A 23,056-nucleotide genomic window follows, 5' to 3' on the forward strand; every position below is an offset into this window, starting at 1 on the left:
ATGCTGGAGAGACAGGCCTTGCGTATCCAAGGCAGCTTTCATTGACCAAGTCCCGCCCATGAGCCAGATTGACTGACATATCAAACAACCAATCACAGCTTGTTTTGTTCAGCATCACGTTTTGGTAGGTTGAGATGTCGCCAAAAAAACAGACTGGTGTGTAAAGCTCTTGGACGGATTCTATGCTGCAAACTTGAAATAATTCACATACTTTTAAAAATCCAGCATTTAGTTGATCCTGATAAGTGCTCATTGTCACAGTTTTAAACAAGATGGCTTTCTTCTTATGTGAGGGGGTTTGGCGTCACAGCCTCTTTGTTTCCAGGCAGAACATTAAAGAACAGAACACGCATGTCTTCTGGAAAACCTGTATAATTCAATCATTCAGAGGATGACTTTGAAACTCCTGAAGTGTTTCCAGCTAAGTGTGCCTTATGCATCAGACATTCAGCCAGCAGTCCATGTGCGTGACATCTGAGGCTGAGACTAGGTCTTGTGTGGCTGTTGGAAGCCACAGGATTAACTTCCAGAAAGCTACAGACTGCTGCTTCAGCAGTCAATCCCATATTTTATTAGAAAAATGATGCACCCTTATATACCCTCAGGACATTATTTTTCTAATAATTTAAAGCCGTCATCAATTATTTCTTACTTGTATAATACTTACACAGGGTATTATGAGAGGAAGCTCAGCCGAGCGAGTACCTGTATTTGATACATTCTTCAAAAACTAATTTTATCATCAACATAAAAAACAGAGATTTCTGGGCATTCATAATAATCTATGTATTTGCATTCCCAGAGGGCCGATGCTGGCTTCACTGATGCCACGCATAATGTTTTCCAACAAGGCAACCATCCACGTGGGCAGGATTTCTTTCAGGATTCCTTTTTAGCATATATTGTGCTCTGTTAGGTATTTTTCTGGATTGTACTATTAAAATATCGCACATGCTTTTCCACATTTAACCACACATTACTAGAAAGTAGATGTTTAACGATATTCTGGGTGTCAGATGAGCATGTGGAGGTCACTGTGAAATTATCAGCATCATCAGTGTGGGCTGTATAGAACTTGTACCTGTCAGAGGGGGGAAAAATAACGCAGAAAGTGCTTTTTTATTCCTTTTGTTTTGTCTTGAAAATGGTCTAAAAGTGTTTTGATGTATATATTTTGGAAACGTGGAGCTAAAGTACATAACCAATTACCTTCAAATACGTTCAGCTATTATTATTTAACATATGTTTTATAAAATAGTACATAACGCTAATCAAAAAATCATAATAAATCTTCAGTCTCTATAGTCTTCCATTTCTAATGTATCAACAGTAATTGAGTCACATTACAGCATCAATGGTGTGACTCACTGGTGTAAGTGCTCATCTGATGGGTGATCCTATCCAAGGCCCCTCATTTCTCACTGCAGCTCAACACATCACTACTCACCCATTTCAAAGCTGCCACTGATGATACCAGTATAAGAATTTTGAATTTCAAATTGCCTCTCAATCTGAGTTATTGTGCTTTTGGTATAACTCATTATCAGCAATTTATTGAAATAACAGGCAAATACACCAATAAAGATCTTTCCAAACACAAGGAAAGAAGAAAGATTAGACTTTTTGGTCACACTTTATTTTAAGGTGCAATTCTCACTATTAAAAAAAACAGTCACAATAACTTTAACCTCAATAAACTCCTAATTTGCTGCATATTATAGTAAGGTAATTGTTAAATTTAGGTATTAGGTAGGATTAGACATGTATCATATGTTCATGCAGAATATGTGCTTTAAAAATACTAATAAACAGCCAATATGTCAATAAAAGACATGATAATAAACACATCTAAAAAAGATAAAGAGAGAGATGAAAGAAAAATAAAGTATTTTTGGGTGATTCAACCACGTAAGTTTTCTGTTTCCTCCCAAAAACTTTAAATTCTCTTTCACATCGGATTCGTTTGCTTCGGGCGAACACATCACTTTTAATTTCCTATATTTCTCCATCACCATGTGCCTTGGGGAATTTGTTTATAGAATTGTACTGTTGAATAGCTAACAAGAGGCATTTGCCAAAACAAATATATATATATATAGACTTTCTAAATAGACTTTATGACCAGCAGACCTCAGCATGTTAGGTCAGGCCACACCCACTCCACCACCATCACACTCAACACTGGCGTACCACAGGGCTGTGCGCCCATTCCTCTACTCCCTCTACACCCACGACTGCAAGCCTGTGCATGGATCCAACTCCATTATAAAGTTTGCAAATGACACCACGGTGATTGGCCTCATCAGTGACAACGATTAGACTGCCTACAGGGAAGAGGTACAGCACCTGGCCACATGGTGCACTGACAATAACCTGCTCCTTAGCACCAGTAAAATAAAGGAGCTTATTGTGGACTTCAGGAAGAAGAAAGGAAGCACGCATGACCCCATCCACATCAACGGGATGGTTGTTGAAAGTGTCTCCAGCTTCAAGTGCTTGGGAACCACCATCTTGGAGGACCTGTCCTGGACCTCCAGCCTGGTCAAGAAGGCTCACCAGTGCCTCTTCTTCCTCAGGACACTGAAGAAGAACCAGCTGTCTTCAGCCATTCTGGTGAACTACCAGTGTGCGTTCGAGAGCATCCCGACCAGTTGCATCACAGTCTAGTATGGGAACCGCTCAGTGGCTGACCACACTGCAGAGGGTGGTGAAAACTGCCCAACGCATCACAGGGACAACACATCCTGCTATTGAGGAAATCCAGAGGGAACGCTGTCCACGACGACCTCGCTGCATTGTCAAGGACTCCTCTCACCCTGATCACAGACGGTTCACTTTAAAATAAAATTTTGATAAGTTTTAACTTACCTCAAACCACCTCAAAGAGCATGCACAGAGAAGCCCAAATTAAACAATTCCCCATTTAAGTAAACATTGATGACCTAAGACACGAAACGAGCTGTTTGTGTAAGAAAACGAACAGTATTTATATGGTTTTTACCTCTTGTACACAACCACATCCAACTGATCTGAGTGCTTTCTGATGTGACGTGCGTGCGCGCTCTGGCTTAGTCTGCACAAGCACGGAAAGTGCCGGATCTCTTGCGCATGAACGTCACTCATTGTTTAAACCTACTGTCTATGGTTTACACAGAGATTTCGGAAGTGTTACCTTTCACTGTGAAGATCTAAACATATTTAGACGTACAGGAAATTGCAATGGAAGACGATTTCAATATATCCATAGACAGACAACGTCTAGACAATGGCTAAATTTTTTTCACAACCGTATTTATTTGAACCAGAATACACAGATCAAGTACTCAGGAGCGATCTGCTGCAGCAGCACGTCATCAAGCCTCAGAGAGACAGAGATCTCTTCAAAATTGGTGGTGTTTTAGTAGCAAGTGATGTGAGATGCCAACAGAAGTGGAGAGCATATGTTGTCATGAATGTAACAACTACAAGATGACGACGAGGACATTGACAGTATCACATCACACACCTGCCTGACTGAAGATCATGAGTTTTCTCCGCTGTTGAGACGCAGCGTTTTGCACGTTGTGTTTAGTTTGCCACGTATAAACTGGAGGTGACGTCCAATGCCAGAGGGACCCAATGGCACGCTGTCAATAGAGTGAGTAATGTGTTGTATTTTTATTATAATCACAATGATTATAGGGTGCATTATAAACAAATTGATTAACTACAATTACTGCATTATATTTCAGACAGTGCAGATTGGTGGTGTATCGTGTGTTAAACAGTAAACAATGAGTGACTTTCATGTGCGAGAAATCACTTCTGGCACTTTCCATGCTTGCGAAGACTAAGCCAGAGCGCGCACACAAGTCACATCAGGAAGCCCTCACGTACTCAGATCAGTTGGACGTGGTTGTGTACAAAAGGGAAAAACGATATAAATACCACTCGTTTCGTGTCTTAGGTCATCAATGTGTACTAACGATGGGAAATTGTTTAATTTAGACTTCTCTGTGCATGCTCTTTGAGGTGGTGACCATAGACCAGAGTCACAGACAAGAAAGGTTTGACCTAAAAATATTAAAATAGGAAATACTGCGGAAACAAAGAAACCTGCATCTCGGATGTCCTTGAGGTAAGCTAAAACATATCAAAATTTAATTTGCAAGGGAACTATCCCTTTAACCTCCTGCCCTTCGTGAGGTGCTCCAGGAGCCTCCGGACAAGGGCCAGCAATTTCAGGAACAGCTTTTTCCCTACTGCTGTCTCCTTGCTGAACTTTGCCCTCTTACACCCCTCGACACCACCACCCCACACCACACACACACAGACTCCTCCCCCTCTTCATCACTACATCTTACTGATTTATTTATTTATTTACAACAAGCAAAAACACTGTGAATTTGTTTTTACTTGCACTACTGTCTGTTCATACAAAATACTGGGTAATCCACTGGCACACTGAAATATTTTCTATGCACTTTTCTGTCCATTGCAATAGTGTAAATGATGTTTATATGTTCATAGTTCTGCCTATAGTGTACATACACTTATAAAATCCATCCCCATGGGGTGCATTTCCTGTACACTGATGTAACTCGCTGATTAACCACCATAGTACAGTGCATCGTTATGGAAACGAACTAGCTAGTCATGACTGTTTTCTGAAACCATGGTACCTGTGCCGCAGATCCATAGTTCAAACTACGTTGGTTTGAGTCATTGTTCTTCTTCTTCGATCTAACGGCTGACTAGAGCCATAAGCACATACCGCCACCTACAGTAATTTGGCTCTTTTTTCTATTTTCTTCGACTTACGATTTTGAAATAACGTTATGTAGGAGTCAAGTAGTAACAAATCATTAATTTGTTCTGCAATACATTCGAATTATGCTTTTGAAATGACGTATTTATGTAACCCTAGTTCCTCAAGGTAAAAAGACTCTGCATCGAAAATGCTTTGGGGAACTCGCTTAGCATGAGCGATACTGAATATCGTGTGTAATCAGTCCAATGGAAGAACGTGACTTCACAGGCGGGGTGACGTAAGTGAACAGGAAGCTATAAAAGCATGTGCCGCACAGCTGGCGTTAGCTTCGAGTAACAGCAAATGCCGGCACGGGTGTCGGGTGTATGGCTCCGAGACGCAATGTCACGTTCCCTCGAGGAACAAGGGTTACATACGTAACCTAGAGATGTTTCTCTTCAGGAACTCGACCTGCGTCGATAACACTTTGGGGAACGAGTACCAATGCTGCCAGACCCCCTGTCTAGTGTGTATCCGAAGAGCACAGCTTAGGATGAAAGGACAGAAGCGCCTGGAGTGACTAGCATGTCTAAGCCATAGAAAGGGAGGAGGACAGAAGGCCTGCAGCGCTACAGATTGTGGTGTAACAGAGGGAACCTTAGGAACATATCCCACTCGAGGGTGTATGAATGATTTGGTCATTGCAGGTGCAAAATAAAGATAGGTAGGGGCCACTGAGAGGGCCTGCAAGTCTCCCACTCTCCTCAGAGAGGTAATGGCCAACAGAAAGGCGGTTTTAAGCGTTAGATGTCTGTCTGAAATATCTTGAATAGGCTTAAACGGAGGTTTGGACATTGACTCTAACACCAAAAACAAGTCCCACGGGGGAATACGGGACTGTACTGGAGGTCTCAGCCTCAGCGCATCGCAGAGGAAATGTGTAACTAAGGGGTGTCTTCCCAAAGACTGACCATCGAGAAGGGTGTGGTAGGCCACAATGGCCGCCACGTAGACCTTCAACGTGGAGTGGGTCAACCCTGTAGAGAGCCTGGCCTGTAGGAACTCTGTACCAACTGTGCAGTTTTCTGGGTCTAGCTGGCGGTCTCTGCACCATGAGGTACAGTTTCCTCGTTGAGGGAGCTCTGGATTGGAGGAGGGTCTCAACAACCTCGATTGAGAGACCAGATGCTAATAGTTGTGCCCCCTCAGGGGCCACACCCACAGCTTCCACAAGTCCCAGTCCCAGAGGAGCTGGATGAATTAGAGAGAACCAAAGTAGGAGTCACCACTGTAGGAGTCTCATGTACAGCAGGCCAAGAGGTATCACGTTGGACGCAGCTGCCATCAGACCCTACAATCTCTGAAATTGTTTCACAGTGAGTGACTGGCCTTCTTTGACTCTCTCGGAGACAATCGTGCCTGCATCGCGGTCAAATCCCTTACTACGCCTAGATAGTGTGCAGGGGCACCAGAGCCGCATCTACACATTTTGTGAACGTGCGGGGTAAGAGTGCAAGGCCGAAGGGTAGTACTCGATATTGGTAAGCTTCACCCCCGAAAGCGAACCTCAGAAACTTCCTGTGTTGTGGAAGGATGGATATGTGGAAGTATGCATCTTTGAGATCTATTGTGACAAACCAGTCCTCGGACCTGATCTGAGCTACAACATGCTTGATCGTGAGCATTTTGAACTCAATCTCATAACTGATCAATTTAAGACACGCAGATCTATGATCGGACGCAACCTTTTGCAAATTCTTTGGAACAATGAAATAACGGCTGTAAAACCCAGTCTTGAGGAGGGACCACCTCAATGGCCTCCTTCTTCCCCATATAGGGTTTTCACTTTCTGTTCCATAACCAGACCCTGCTTGGGGCCGAGTATTGTCAGAGTAACCCCATTGCACATCTGCGGTGCAGAGCCGAACTGAATACGGTAGCCTTTTTCTATGGAGTGAGAATCATCATGCCAAAACCTCACACACACACAAAACGTGTTTTACTCACACCCAACGATTCACAAACAAAAAAAGTCTGGTTTGCAAATACAAAACATCACTCACAAACTAATGCATTTTGTTCTTCAAATAAAAAACGTAACTATCAAACAAATACAGTTCATTTTACATATACAAAGAAACGTATTTCTTCAATGACAAAAAAAAGTGCAAACTAAAATCTTTCAAGTACAAAAAAAAAATCCTTCAATTAAAAAAAAAAATCCTTCAAGTACAAAACAAAATCCTTCAAGTACACAACAAAATTCTACAAGTATGAAAAACTGTCACGTGACTTTTGGCACTAATTTGTCGCCTTGCTGATCCACACGCAAATGCTTTCAGATCCACACACATGCTAGTAAACGGTCATGTAATTCACACTCCACAACAGCAGGTGGCGCTTGATACCCTCAGTATCAGGGGTTTAGCCATTTACCCAAATCTAGGGCCTTGTAGAATCTCAATAGGCATGCAGTACAAACTTTGGTTCAGTTATACTAAGAACATGTTTGTCTTCCATCCTGGAAAGTTTGGTGAGGCTATGAATAACAAGATATTAATGCCCAAACATGGTTCTCTGATAGTGTTTTTGATGCTATGAAAATGGCAATCTCAAGGACTGACAAAAATATGAATATTTTTACAGGCCTTGGTTTTGGGACCCAAATATAATATAGAAAATCTCTTCATCTGAGATGTTGCTGCAACCAATTTCCTGGATTCTGATTGTTTTGACATGGAATGAAGCCTTTATATTCTATGAGACACTAGCAGGAGAAGACCAGGGTTGATTTGGAGGTCCAAACACACCCTTGCCATGAAAAACAGACCGTTGCAATAGACGCGGAATGGACTATTTTTTTAATGGAAGCAATAAACTCATTTTTAAATCAATATTTTGTGCAATGTAATGAGCGGGTTCATGTATAGCGAGGCGGTTGTTATAGCGAATAACAACCCCTTCAGGCTGATTTTTCACCAGCAATGACTGGAAACTCACCTGTTGGCCGCTCATCGTGTTCAAAACGTCCGTCACGCTAGCATTTCTTCTTCTCTTCTGTTTCCATTTCGGTGGCGGCGCCAAGCAAGTTGCTAACAGCGCAACTTTGTGGATTGTGGAGTGCGAATTACATGACAGTTTACTACCATGTGTGTGGATCTGAAGGCATTTGCGTGTGGATCACCAAGGTGAAAAATTAGTGCCAAAAGTCACATTACAGTTTTTCGTACTTGTAGAATTTTTTTTGGACTTGAAAGATTTTAGTTTGTACTTGGAGGATATTTTTGTCATTGAAGAAATAGGTTTCTTTTCTATATGTAAAGCGTACTGTATTTGTTTGATAGCTACGTTTTTTATTTGCAGAAAAAAATGCATAAATTTGTGAGTCATGATTTGTATTTGCAAACCACACTGAGTCTGTTTGTGAATCATTGGGTGTGAGTAAAACACGTTTTGTGTGTGTGTGTGTGTGTGAGGTTTTGGCATGATTCTCACTCCATATTTTTCTACTGTGTGCAGGACCTATTGAGATACATTTGGCAGTAGTTTCCACGCTGCTAAATAATCTACTAAGGGAAGCGTCTCAGCGCCGCTACACGCACGGGCGGAAGATACTGAGAACGGTGCTCGCTGGGGGCCGCTGCACCCCGGAACACTGGCAGGGTTGGCAGATCGGCCCCCAGAGGGTGCTGAGGCGAGACGGGCCCCGTGTACTGCGGTGTACACCGCTCTACCCCAGCAGAGGCTGCTCTCTGAAGCCCCGGGCTTCTGGCATCTAGGCTTCTTGCATCAGGGCTTCTTGGCCGAGGACTTCCTCTAGATAGCTTAGATAACTGCCCTTAAATCTTGTTTGGGCCTAGAAGACCTCGGCAGAGAGTGTTTTTGGGCCTCGCAGTACGAGTCCCGCTCTTTCATTTCGGACAGGGTCAGCCAATAAGTGTCTCTCCGCGGCCACCATAGCTGCCATGGACCGCCCAATCGCGGTCTCTTTGGTGGCGCGGAGGGAGAGATCAGCTGTCCTTCTTAGCTCAGATATATCATGGGACCTGATCTCCTCTTCCTAGTCTAGCTCTTTAAGCAGGTCAGCTTGGTACGCCTGTAACACTGCCATGGTGTGCAGACATGCACCAGTCTGACCTGCTGCCGCATACCCTTTGCCCACCAAAGCCGACGTTGTTCTAAGTGGCTTGGAGGGCAATGCCGGGGCCTTCAGAGACTATGCAGCACCGGGGGACAGATAGCTTGCGAGCCTCTGTTCCACTGGAGGCATCGCTCTGTAGCCATGCTCTCCCATTCCCACTACATTGCCGTAGTAATCTGATGAGTGCATGTAAAGGTGGGCTGAGAATGGGCATTTCCACAATCTAGCGATCTCTTCGTGCAGATCGGGAAAAAACGAAAGGCCCCGGCTAGGAGTTAGTTGACTCGCCCACAGGAAACGTTCATCGAGCTTGCTTCGCTGCAGTTCAGTTGTTTCTTGGTGGGCCATTCGATACTTAGTTTGTCCACCGTGCGAGTCACCACCTCTAAGAGCTCCTCATACTGCGGCGAGTGGGGTGGCGAATCCCCATCAACAGATTCCACATCAACCTCTTCTGAGGAAGAGAGGCGGAGTGTCGATCCCTCTCCCTGGGTGGAAGGAACCGCAGATCGTGACTCCAGAGATTGGGTGTCAGATCTGGCAGAAGTGGAAAGAGAAAGGGACTCGCCCATCTCCATTCCCTCCGCAAAATCCACTTGCGAACCCCAGGAGTGCAGCTGCCATTCTGCCTCAGCAGAAGCGGGGCCGGCACCACAGGGAACGCTGGCGAAGGCTCCCTCCTCAAAGAGAGCCCTCCGGGAACGAAGCAGCTGCACCAACATTCTCTCGCAGTGCGGACAGTTGGCCCCCTCAAGAGTCGACTCAGCGTGCTTCGAAGCCAGGCACACCACGTACAGGTTGTGTGTATCCCCACTCGTTAACCTGAAACGCGATCAGGATTCACCTTTTAAATGCTTGGTTTTCGCCTTGCTCTTAGACATAACTTGGACCTCTATTGGACAGACAACAGTAAATAAGACTCACAAGACAAACAAATGACATTCACACACAGAGTGCTTGCTGAAGACGCGAAGCTAACACCAGCTGCGCGGCACGTGCTTTTATAGCTTCCTGGTCACTTATGCCACCCTGCCTGTGACGTCATGCTCTTCCATTGGACTGATTACACACTGTATTCAGAGTCGCTCATGCTAAGCCCGTTCCTCAAAGCATTTTCGATGCAGCTCGAGTTCCTGAAGAGGAACATTAATTTGTTCTGCAATACATTAAATACACACACGTAAAAAATGTGCTCTTTTCTGATCCCAATGTCAATTGTTTCACAATTTTATATAAATACTATTTCTTAATTAATATTGGTAGGCTACTTAACCACAACTGAAAAAAGATGAGTTTTGAAAAAAAATGTAGGCTACTGTTGTGGACACCCGTTGCTTATTTTGCTCAATTTTTCCTATTCAGGTCTCCTTGCCATTCTGCCATTTGTGTTAATGGAAATTACATGAAAACCACACTTTTCAAAGCATGAAGTTGCAGTTATTTTGGAGGATGTAGAAAATAATAAAGTCCAGCTATTTAAAGCTGAAAAATACTGCATTACAAAAGCTGTCAAAATAAATTATGCTGATTATGGATACGAACAAAGCATCTATCATCAGGCCCTCTCCAGTCTGGCCCTCCAACATCAGGCTTCACATCTTTAGATGGCAATAAGAAGAAACAATGCTTTAAATTCAGTTGTTAGCTACACTGCATTATTATGCTGTTGAAAATGTATAGAGGTGGTTGGTGATGGAAGAACACATGACTCTTTTGTGTGGGCCACTTCTCCAGTTTGCAGGTGGCTGAAGAGGGTGCATGGCTTTGGTGATAGCTGGCTGCTGGGAGACAGTGGATATCTTCTTCTCCCATACCTCCTGACACCTGTGCAGCATCCAGCCACCATTGTAGTTTAAACCATTTGTTTAATCTAACATAATTTGTTTTTAAATATTTGGTTTATTTGCCAATATGCATTAAATGAACGAAACGAAAAAAAAAGAAAATACTTTTGCAAACAGTGTATATTCTCTCTCTCAGAGTATACACAGTATACAGGTCCTTCTCCAAAAATTAGCATATTGGAGAAAAGTTCATTATTTTCCATAATGTAATGATAAAAATTTAACTTTCATATATTTTAGATTCATTGCACACCAACTGGAATATTTCAGGTATTTTATTGTTTTAATACTGATGATTTTGGCATACAGCTCATGAAAACCCAAAATTCCTATCTCAAAAAATTAGCATATCATGAAAAGGTTCTTTAAACGAGGTATTAACCTAATCATCTAAATCAACTAATAAACACCAGCAAAAGATTCCTGAGGCTTTTAAAAATTCCCAGCCTGGTTCATTACTCAAATCCGCAATCAAGGGTAAAACTGCCTACCTGACACCTGTCCAGAAGGCCATCATTGACACCCTCAAGCGAGAGGGTAAGACACAGAAAGAAATTTCTGAACGAATAGGCTGTTCCCAGAGTGCTGTATCAAAGCACCTCAGTGGGAAGTCTGTGGGAAGGAAAAAATGTGGCAAAAAACACTGCACAACGAGAAGAGGTGACCGGACCCTGAGGAAGATTGTGGAGAAGGACCGATTCCAGACCTTGGGGGACCTACGGAAGCAGTGGACTGAGTCTGGACTAGAAACATCAAGAGCCACCGTGCACAGGCGTGTGCAGGAAATGGGCTACAGAGAAGCAGCACTGGACTGTTGCTCAGTGGTGCAAAGTACTTTTTTTCGGATGAAAGCAAATTTTGCATGTCATTCGGAAATCAAGGTGCCAGAGTCTGGAGGAAGACTGGGGAGAAGGAAATGCCAAAATGCCTGAAGTCCAGTGTCAAGTACCCACAGTCAGTGATGGTCTGGGGTGCCATGTCAGCTGCTGGTCCACTGTGTTTTATCAAGGGCAGGGTCAATCCAGCTAGCTGTCAGGAGATTTTGGAGCACTTCATGCTTCCATCTGCTGAAAAGCTTTATGGAGATGAAGATTTTGTTTTTCAGCATGACCTGGCACCTGCTCACAGTGCCAAAACCACTGGTAAATGGTTTACTGGCCATGGTATTACTGTGCTCAATTGGCCTACCAACTCTCCTGACCTGAACCCCATAGAGAATCTGTGGGATATTGTGAAGAGAAAGTTGAGAGACGCAAGACCCAACACTCTGGATGAGTTTAAGGCCACTATCGAAGCATCCTGGGCCTCCATAACACCTCAGCAGTGCCACAGGCTGATTGCCTCCATGCCACGCCACATTGAAGCAGTCATTTCTGCAAAAGGATTCCCGACCAAGTATTGAGTGCATAACTGAACATAATTATTTGAAGGTTGACTTTTTTTGTATTAAAAACACTTTTCTTTTATTGGTCGGATGAAATATGCTAAATTTTTTTTTGAAATTTTGAGTTTTCATGAGCTGTATGCCAAAATCATCAGTATTAAAACAATAAAAGACCTGAAATATTTCAGTTTGTGTGCAATGAATCTAAAATATATGAAAGTTTATTTTTTATCATTACATTATGGAAAATAATGAACTTTTATCACAATATGCAAATTTTTTGAGAAGGACCTGTATATTGGTAAGGGTCCCACTCATAGTTGCTAACAGTGCTCCTCTGTGTGACAGTTAAATCCAAAGTGTTTATCAACTTTGACCCTAGTCTGTCCGCTCAGTGAAATGTTACCCAAAAAGCTAATAGGGCCTTGGCCTCCCTGCTAATGAGATGGGTACTTCATTAACTCTCAACAACTCTCACTGATGAGTCATTCAAGGTCACATCTGTCATTTTCAACATGGACTTAATATAGCATTCCTAGATGGTCCTAAATGCCTGTGGTAATGACTGAGAGCTGTATTGTTGTGTTAGTAGAGGCTGTTAAACATATGCATGACAAAAATAGCTTCCAGCTATAATGAAAATCAATAAAGGGATAATTCATCTAAAAATGAAAACCTGTCAACATTTCCTCACCCTCATATTGTTTCTAAACATGTATCCTATGTATTTATTTTTACAGAACACATTCAAGAGGAGTTTCAGATCAGATGTTTAGTTTGGGCTGGTAATTAAAGAGGGAAGAATTACAGCTACAAGTAGGCCTACTTAACAAGTAATTAGCCGTAAATATGTGGCACTTACGGCTGGGTTCCACTTCAAATTTTACATGGCCTTCTGTTACCAACTTTGCTTCATCTTGTGGACTCGGATGTACGTCACTGTTTATTTTGTGTGAGTCAATTCAACGGAACCTGAGCAATAGGTTTAAAATGTGGAGGATTTCTGTTCTTTGTGCCACTTAGTGGACTTCAATGATGTGGCCCTCAAAGACATTTTCCGTTTTGGACTCACAAAGGAAATCTCTTTGTTAATGCCACGACACATACTTCACTGGACTCTGACTAGCTATATTGACTTTGCACTCCGGTTGAGTGGTTCCTCATTTACTGTGGGGATTGCGGATGAGAGACCCTGCTATCCTTCAGTACCTACCACACCGGAGCATTGTGATGTCCCGCCTGTCATGCCTGCCAAACCACAGCCGATTCACGTCATGCCCGCCACGCCTGAGTCCCCAGCCGAGATGGCCGCCGCCACGCCTGAGTCCCCGGCCGAGATGGCCGCCGCCACGCCTGAGTCCCCGGCCGAGATGGCCGCCGCCACGCCTGAGTCCCCGGCCGAGTTGGCCGCCGCCACGCCTGAGCCCCCGGCCGAGATGGCCGCCACGCCTAAGGCAGCCACGCCCGAGCCCCCGGCCGAGATGGCCGCCACGCCCGAGCCCCCGGCCGAGATGGCCGCCCACGAACTCCCTGCCTGTCCTGCCATGGCCGAGATGGCCGCCCACGAACTACCTGCCTGTCCTGCCACGGCCAAGGAGGCCGCCCACGAACTCCCTGCCTGTCCTGTCACGGCCAAGGAGGCCGTCCATGTCCCTGCTCCACCATGGCTTCCAGCTCTGCCTGCACCGCCTGGCCACCCCGCTAGGCCAGCACCGCCATGGCTGCCGGCTAGGTCTGCACCGCCATGGCTCCATGCTCTGTCTGCTCTGGATCTGCTCCACGGCCCAGGTCCCCCTCTGCTTCTTGTTCTGTCACTGTTCCACGGCCCAGGTCCCCCTCTGCTTCATGGTCTGTCACTGTTCCACGGCCCAGGTCCCCCTCTGCTTCATGGTCTGTCTTTGCTCCACGGCCCAGGTCTTGTCCCTTTTCACGGGCCTGGCCCTCCTTCACTCCCCCTGTTCCGTCTCCACTCCACCACCTTCCTGAACCTTTTGTGTCTTGTTGTTTGGGCTTCTGGAGCCGCCCTTATAGGGGGGGATATGTAACGTCTGTTTTGGCTTTTGTTTCTTGTTCACCATTTTCATGTCTCTTATTTTGTAGTTTGTTTCATGCTGTTTGTGTCATGCTTCCCTTGCCCTCATGTATCTCTGTCTTGTGTATGTGTCATGTTCTCATTGGTTGTCTTGTCATGTGATTTATCAGTTCTGGTAGTTCATTGGTTGTTTTAGTCTTGTGCCTTGTTCCCCATTGGTTTGTTCATGTCATGTGTCCTTCTTTGTCTGCTATAAGTAGTCAGGTTTTTGTCCTTGTGCCGGGTCGTGTATTAACGTATGTAACCTGCTGTCGGTGAGTCTAGTCTGTTCATGCCACGTCAAGTCTGTTTCTGTCAAGTCAAGTCTCTGTTTATTGTTTGGATGTTTGGATTTTTGGATTATGCACCGCTGTAAATAAACTGCACTTGGGTTCATCTATGCTCGCCTTCAGTGGACTGATTGTTACAGTGTGTGTGATGCAGAACATTATTTTAGAGTCCTCTATTCTGGATCACATAGCTCAGGGTGTTTGGATATTTGCTTATGGTTCTGTACTTTCCTCTTAATCTGTATGGTTATAATCCATAACAGGGTATAGCTAATTGTCCACAGAGAGCTGACCAGTCCCAGAAATAGGTACCTGATGGGGTCAAATTACAGTTTATTATACATTAAGCAGGGTTTCTTTGCATTCAAATTAGGGCTACGTAGGATACTCCTGCCAGACCTGCTGACCTAAAAGTTTCAGTGTCATACATTCTGCATGCACTTCTTCCACCACATTTCTTCTGGCCCCATTTCAGACAGGTTGAGTCAATAAGAGAACCAAAGCAAATGGGAGCAGGAATATCACCTTTAAAACAGGGAAATTACATTAAGAACAATGCAGTGGCTTAATGTGTGTTTAATACACAAAAAATATAAACATATGTGAAAGAATTTTTACTTTTTCCTCATAAAAACATCAGCAATTCTAAACAAAAACCTACCAAAAACTCTTAAAACTAATAGAAATACACCCACTGAGAGAGACTTCAGCACAGCATCCACAATCCTGTAAGAACATATTTTATACAGCATTATTATTATTATTATTATTATTATTATTATTTTAATTAATCTTTTATAAATTACAATCTCACAAACCATTTCAAATCCACAAATTTTTTATGAAGTTTCTGGCCTTAATGCATTGTGAATAGGGTTACCAACCTTGACTCTTACGATGAACCAATTCACAGCGTTTTTTTTTTTTTTTTTACTGAAAATATGGAACAAGCTAATGGAGCATCTGCCTGACAATATGATGGAAACAAACTAAACCAAACCTCAATGAGATGAGAAAGAAAGGAACGGTGCCCAGAGAGTACACAAACAAGGCGAGAGACTGCACTGCCAGATAAATGTAGAACATTTTAGAGCAGCTAGTCTCTCGTGAACACTGTCCGAGCACTGCAGAGGAGTTCCCAGAAGTCAGTCCCCAGCTCTGGATACATGTACAGCGATGGAATGTCTGACAAACAAGTAAAATTAAGTAAAGAAATAAAATAAAAATATGTGACAACGAATATGTGGTCAAGAGTTAAAAGTGGTTGTTTACAATATTCTGCCATGAGCCCCGAGTGGAATTGCAGCCAGCATGACATGGAGAGATGTAGGTCACTCCATTCTGTCCACACACTGGATCCCATTGGAAGTCAGAACACCCACAGTCAGCATTGCATGAAGTGAGTACATCATGGCTTATATCTTGCACTTCAATAGATCTGCCACATCAACAATTTATTTTATCTTACTATATTTACCTTTGACCATTGGTAGGACAATTAATTTGGAAAATGGACAGATTGAATGGACATAAAGTGTATATTCTCCATGATGCAATGAGATTTATATGGTTAGTGTAATTGTAAATACAAAATACCCTTGATAGGACACTGTGACCCCAGCGACATCTATGTTTTCACAGGTGAGAGCAAAGTAAGGCATGGTGCAAACCAATGCGGTTACAGAGGAGAAGAACATCAGTCTTGTAGATCCTAGCAGACTCAGTTTAAACCTCTTCATAATCCAACCACTTAGGAACATACCCAGAGCCACTGCTGGAATAGACGTCATTCCTGTACATATAAGCACAGCTAGCTTAAACAACCAGCAAATATATTAATATATATATATGAAGAGTAGTGCATCTGATGTTTTTCTGTATATGCATTTCTGTTGAGAGCAATATCATTATCTAATTTTTAACCAAGATGGCTTTTAGAGTCTTTTGCATTTGGACTCTTCATATATGGCAGCTGTTACCTATGAGAAAATTGGTCTTAGATGCACTTTGTCCAAACTGCTGCTCCAAATATTTTGGCGTGTATGTTATGACAATGGTAAAGACATTGAATGTCATTACACTGTAAACCAGGTACAGGAGATAGATCCCATTGGTGAGAAGACGCTTTAGAAATGGGCCAATATCTATAAAACAAGCATCTTGTAATTTTAAACAAACACGACACTTTGTAATTAATAATCACCATCATAATTATCATTAACATCAACATCATCATACCAATTGTCTTTCACAAGTTCACATTTACATATAATTAGCTGAAGTATAGTAATGCATATTTGCCGTGCTGACTGGGCAAGGGCTCCGTGCTCGGAAATGACCCGAACCCAGAGTACTCAGTGGATGGTTGACATACCTTTGGCTATCTCTGTAATGCTGAGTGTATGTTTGTGTTGGTTTGAGGGGTTAACTAGTTTAGAGGTTTGGGGGTTTTCAGGCAGAGCTCTTGGCAAGAACCAGATAGGCAAAGCAGCAAGAAGAGTCAACAGCCCACAAACCACATAGCCCAACCACCAGGCCCCAACCCAGCGAGAGTCCTGAGGGGTAATGGTCACACTCTCTGAAAATGAGAAGAAAATAGTCAAATAAACTATATATATAATTTCTCTTCTCCCACTTTCCCCAAACTACAGATCACTCACACCTCTATTCAATTACATCTGCTATCAAGAACAATATGTATACTTACCACAATTAAAATGAGATATTTGATCAAAGAACACATGAACATCTCTGCTCTTAGTAGAGTTACTTACCTTCTGTAAATCTTAGTCTGGTCCCACTTTATATTAGGTGGCCTTAACTACTATGTACTTACATAAAAAATAAGTACAATGTACTTACTGTGTTCACATTGTATTGTAAAACACTTTTGCTGCTATTGAGGTGGGATAGGGGTAAGGTTAGGGAGAGGGTTGGAGGTATGGGTAAGTTTAAGGGTGGGTTAAGGTGTAAAGTATGGGTCAACAGTGTAATTATAAATGTAATTACAGAAATTAAATACAGTTGTAATTACATGTTGTTTTAAAAAAATATAAGTACAATGTAAAAACATGTATGTACACAATAAGTACATTGTATTAAATTATTAATTAAAATGTAAGTACATAGTACTTAATATAAAGTGGGTCCCTTAGTCTTCCTTCTTTGAAAAAGACTCTTTATCTGCATCTGTTGTCTATAGGTGTGGTTCCCATACTGGCTGTCCTCCAATCCCATTAGTTCTTTCAGGTTCTTTTGTTATTATAATAACCTGTTCACTATAATAATTTGCAATTATTAAACAATAAAGCTGAGTGAATACTAGGCCTTTAACAAGAAACCAGCAGGATCTAAACAACACATCCTCCTTCTTCTCAAACATAAACAGTGTCCTGATCTTTGTCCTGGCCATCTCTTTCTCTAAAAAACATATTTCAACATAAAATCATATTTCCTTCTTTTCTGCCAGTGAGGTCTTCCTAAAGTACCCTTTTCCAGCCATTGAAGCGGCTTGTGAGATATTCTTTCTTGTAACCATAGGATCCATTGAACCTTTCATTTTGACCACAAAGACCAAAGATGAATTATTCCACCAGCTTCTCTATGACATTTCATCCATCAACTCCTCAAAGTCACTCTTTACATTGGCTCTCTACTCTTCCCTCTGGTTTCACATGGTTCCATCTTTGTACTGGTTCCTTCCACACTCCAAGTCCCTTCAGCTCTAAGGCCTCATGTGCTATACTTCCCCAATTCGGTTTCTGCTGACTCCCAAGACAATCCTGCCTAAAAACGTGTGGAAAACACTAGGCGCGCCGCTTTCTCCTTCTTTCCAAAGCGCTCGGACAGTTGCGCACCTGAGGGGTCTGCCTTTGTTAAGCAACCATGACGTGCTCTCTCCATAAAAACGCGGAAATTTCAGCAAAGGATAAATGGATTTGCAGCTCTAAAAATCGCTTGCAGTAGCTCTGCTACTTAATTTATTTCAAAATGGCAATCCATATACAACTATGATCAGCTGTTCCTTCATCTTGGCTGAGCTTTCAACGTTGTTACGGGAAAGGATGAAGCTGATTGGTTAGTTCTTGTCACATGACCCGCGGTGCGTTTGCGGCATTCTGAAAAGTTTAAATGTTTTTAACTCGATGCGGTGCGGATGCGCTTGGAAAAACGGGCACGTCACACCGTGTGCGCGTCGTGACCGCGTCGCTTCCATTATGAGCGTGCATACCGGGCGCCTACATTGGAAATAACAAACTTGAGCACGCAAAAGAAATGATAAGTGAATGGCCCCTTACTCTCCTGTTCAAATCTTCCTAAGTCTTCTCTTTCATTGCTCACACAGACAAAATCCCAGATTCATCCTAGTTTCATGGCCTATCTGGGTTTGGTTGTTCCACTGGGCTTTCCTAAGCCACCTGCAAGTCCTCAGATTCCATCAGATCTCCCTAGGCCTCTAGTTCCCCATCGTCTTCTGCTCCACCGGTGCTAAACAGTGTAGTCCTATGATCCAGACCCAACAGACTCTTTGACCCTGCCCTGGTCCATTACTATATAAATGTACCATGGTATTTACATGGAACTCTGGTACTTTATGTAAGTCCTACCATGGTGCATGCCATGGTAAAGAAAGTAATATTTTTGTTTTTTTTTTGGCATTATAAAAATTTAACTCAGCTTGATTCACTAAGCCAATGTCCACATAGAGACTAGCACAGAGAGACCCAAGTGAGTAACCAAAAATTGGTCCAATCACTCCGAGTGTGTGCAGACAACCTACCGACAAAGATAACAAAATAAAATAAATCACATGACAAACATGGGTCATTTAAAAAAATAAAAAAATAAAAATAAAAATAAAAATAATAATAATATATATATATATATATTTAATTTATTTTATTTCTTTACATTTTTTTTTTCTCACCGATATAAAATGCAGAGTTTTCTGGTCGTGAATAATCATCTATGAATGACATTCCCAGAGGGCCGATGCTGGCTTCCCCAATGCCACGCAAAATGTTTCCAAACAGTGCAATCACCCACGTGGGTGAGCTTTCCCCTTCCCCTTTTCGACATCCTATGCAATCCATATAATGTGCCCTGTTAGGTATTTTACTACATTTTCCACTTAAAATATCCCACATGCTTTCTCACAAATTCACCACATATTACCGGAAACAAGCTGTTGAACAGTACTCTGGTTTTCAGATGAGCATCTGGAGCTCACTGAGAAATTATCAGCATCATTACTGTGGGCGGCAGCTGTGTCGTACTTGTATCTGTCAGAAAAACAGAGAAAAAAAATACAGAACTACATATTATCTATACCTATTGCCTAAAAAGAGAAAAAAATATCTATTTTATGATGGACATGTTTTTAGTATCTGAATTAAATTTTATTTGGGTGGCATATAATCAAGATGCCAGGGTGATAGAACTAGAGAATTAGAGTCTACAGCATCAAGAGACTTTTTTAAAGTCCTTATGCAGGAATTTTTTTTTTGCAAATGTTATAAAAGTTTTTCAAAACCATGTGAAACTGAACATGAATACAAAACTAACATTTCTAAGGGATTTGCACGTTTTAAGTTAGATGTTTTAGGGATCTTTCCTATTCTTCATTGTGGACATTGTTTGACTGATAAATGTTACTCACTGGCTCATTATGAAGTGAGGTAAAGCCATTAATAGTGTCCCAACACCCATCAACAGGACCCCTGCTCCAATGATCTTGGGCCTGTGAAACTTAACGCCAAAGTAGCTTACAACAGTAATGACCAACAGATTACCTGCAAACAAATGTTACGTTATTTAATTTTATTTCGTTTCAAAGCATACCATCAATCAAATATCCCATTTTTAAAGTATGGACAGCCTTTCCGTCACATTATAGCATTGGTGGTGTGACTCACTGGTATAAGTGCTCTAATGGCTGAATCCCATCCGTCATTTCTCACTGGAGCTCAACACATCACCATTCACCCATTTCAAAGCTGCCGTCAATAATGCCCACAATAATGCCTCTCAATCTGAGTGACGGTACTTTTGGTGTAAGCACCCGTCATGGATTTTGTGAAATAACAGAAGGCAAGTAAAACAATAAAGATCTTTGCAGACACAAGGGCAGAAGATAGTTTAAGTCAGTATTTCTTAGTCTTGTTGTTGTTGTTACATCAGAATTTATCATAGTATTTGTCAGAAATATTTAGCTATAGCCATTATTTCAAATCAAATTATCAGCTAATAGTGGTTTAGTCAAACTTAGATTGTGGCATAATGTAAAAAAAAAAATGACTCTTGCCTTTAGAGTTGGAGAACAGCATTTAGTTTGAGGTGTTTTCTGATTGCGACCTGGGTACTCAATTGTTCTGGGCTCAGTGAACCTGTCTGGATTGTCTTCCACTGTCATGATGAACTATGAACAATTTTGTTGCTATGTTAAACTTCCTTGGTGTTTAATTTAATGTCACTCTCTCTCTCTCTCTCTCTCTCTCTCTCTCTATATATATATATATATATATATATATATATATATATATCCCAATATGCCAATGTATTCACTTCAGAGGTGGTCCAAAAGAAAAATACATTGTAATAAAAAGCAAACAAACATTAAAATATAATATTTTAACAATAACAAAAAACTCACATGTCCAGAGGTTCCTTTACAAGCAGAGGAGGCACTTAAATGCAGAAATATTCCCAAATGAGCAATCTCTAAATGTGACTTTATATTTATATTTACATTTTGACATTAACTAGCACTGAGTAAACCTTTAACCCAATTGTAGATCAACCATTACAGTACAGCTTGCAAAATGTGCCCATTTTTTTCCAAGTGTTTATATGGCGAAATGTATAAAACTCAAGAAATTGTAAAACAGACAATTAAAATAAGATGAAACAATAACCCCTTGAGATTCAACATGTGGTTCTAATCACTCGGACAGTTGCGCCCCTGAGGTGTCTGCCTTTGCTAAGCAACCATGACGTGCTCTCTCCATGAAGATGCGGAAATTTCAGCAAAGGATAAATGGATTTGCAGCTCTAAAAATCGCTTGCAGTAGCTCTGCTACTAAATTTATTTCAAAATGGAAATCCATATACAACTATGATCAGCTGTTCCTTCATCTTGGCTGAGCTTTCAATGTTGTTACTGGAAAGGATGAAGCTGATTGGTTAGTTCTTGTCACATGACCCGCGGTGCGCTTGCGGCATTCTGAAAAGTTGAAATGTTTTTAACTCGATGTGGTGCGGATGCGCTTGGAAAAACGGGCACGTCACACCGCGTGCGCGTTGTGACCGCGTCGCTTCCATTATGAGCGTGCATACCGGGCGCCTACATTGGAAATAACAAACTTGAGCATGCAAAAGACATGATATGTGAACGGCCCCTTACTCTCCTGTTCAAATCTTCCTAAGTCTTCTCTTTCATTGCTCACACAGACAAAATCAATGAATCATCCTAGTTTCATGGCCTATCTGGGTTTGGTTGTTCCACTGGGTTTTCCTAAGCCACCTGCAAGTCCTCAGATTCCATCAGATCTCCCTAGGCCTCTAGTTCCCCATAGTCTTCTGCTCTTCTGCCCTTGTGTGCTCTCTCTCTCTCTCTCTCTCTCTCTGTATATATATATATCCCAATGTGCCAATGTATTCACTTCAGAGGTGGTCCAAAAGAAAAATACATTGTAATAAAAAGCAAACAAACATTAAAATATAATATTTTAACAATAACAAAAAACTCACATGTCCAGAGGTTCCTTTACAAGGAGAGGAGGCACTTAAATGCAGAAATATTCCCAAATGAGCAATCTCTAAATGTGACTTTATATTTATATTTACATTTTGACATGAACTAGCACGGAGTAAACCTTTAACCCAATTGTAGATCAACCATTACAGTACAGCTTGCAAAATGTGCCCAATTGTGCCAAGTGTTTATATGGCGAAATGTATAAAACTCAAGAAATTGTAAAACAGAAAATTAAAATAAGATGAAACAATAACCCCTTGAGATTCAACATGTGGTTCTAATTTATCTAATTTATCATTTAAAATCAATTAAAATCTTCACTTAAGACTAAAATGTCATCTGTATTTAGGCTTTTCAGAGTAGTATTGACTAAATTTAAAAATATAACTTTTTCCACTCCGTTATTAGGAGCATAAATATTTAACAAGAGTAAAAAAAGTTTTTTTATTTAACTGTAATTTTAAAAAAACGACCTTCTTCAATTTTAACAAATTCATAAGATGCTGGAGACACATTTTTATAAAATAATATTACAACACCTCCACTAATAGAGGATTTATGAATAAGAAAAATTGACCTCCCCTCTCTCTTTTCCAGTCAACTTCATTTCTTATATCACTATGCATTTCTTGTATAAACATGACATCAACAGACTTCTGACTTATAAACTCATACGACATCATCCTTTTTTATTATCTCTAGCTCCATTTAAATTTAGTTCCGATGTTTAACTGAGTAATATTTAAGTTCCACAAGAAACAAACAAACAAAAAAAAAAAAACCTTATGCATATGGTCAAAAACATCAACTGTAGTGATTTTAACCATGTCATTCATTTATT

At 41.6% G+C, this 23,056-nt stretch overlaps 1 protein-coding gene and 1 pseudogene across 1 annotated transcript; one reads left to right on the top strand and one right to left on the bottom strand.

Annotated features, from left to right (window-relative positions):
• The first annotated feature begins 13,163 nt into the window (after positions 1-13,163).
• On the top strand, positions 13,164-14,285 carry LOC127956135 (uncharacterized). The gene is made up of 2 exons (XM_052553867.1): positions 13,164-13,886; positions 13,929-14,285. Exons 1-2 carry the CDS (start codon positions 13,190-13,192, stop codon positions 14,141-14,143), a joined length of 912 nt encoding a protein of 303 aa, XP_052409827.1. The 5' UTR covers positions 13,164-13,189; the 3' UTR covers positions 14,144-14,285.
• A 324-nt stretch (positions 14,286-14,609) lies between these two features.
• On the bottom strand, positions 14,610-20,871 carry LOC127956705 (solute carrier organic anion transporter family member 1C1-like; annotated as a pseudogene).
• Positions 20,872-23,056: the final 2,185 nt, after the last annotated feature.

Source organism: Carassius gibelio, chromosome B4, assembly GCF_023724105.1.
Source record: "Carassius gibelio isolate Cgi1373 ecotype wild population from Czech Republic chromosome B4, carGib1.2-hapl.c, whole genome shotgun sequence".
NCBI classification, from domain to species: domain Eukaryota; kingdom Metazoa; phylum Chordata; class Actinopteri; order Cypriniformes; family Cyprinidae; genus Carassius; species Carassius gibelio.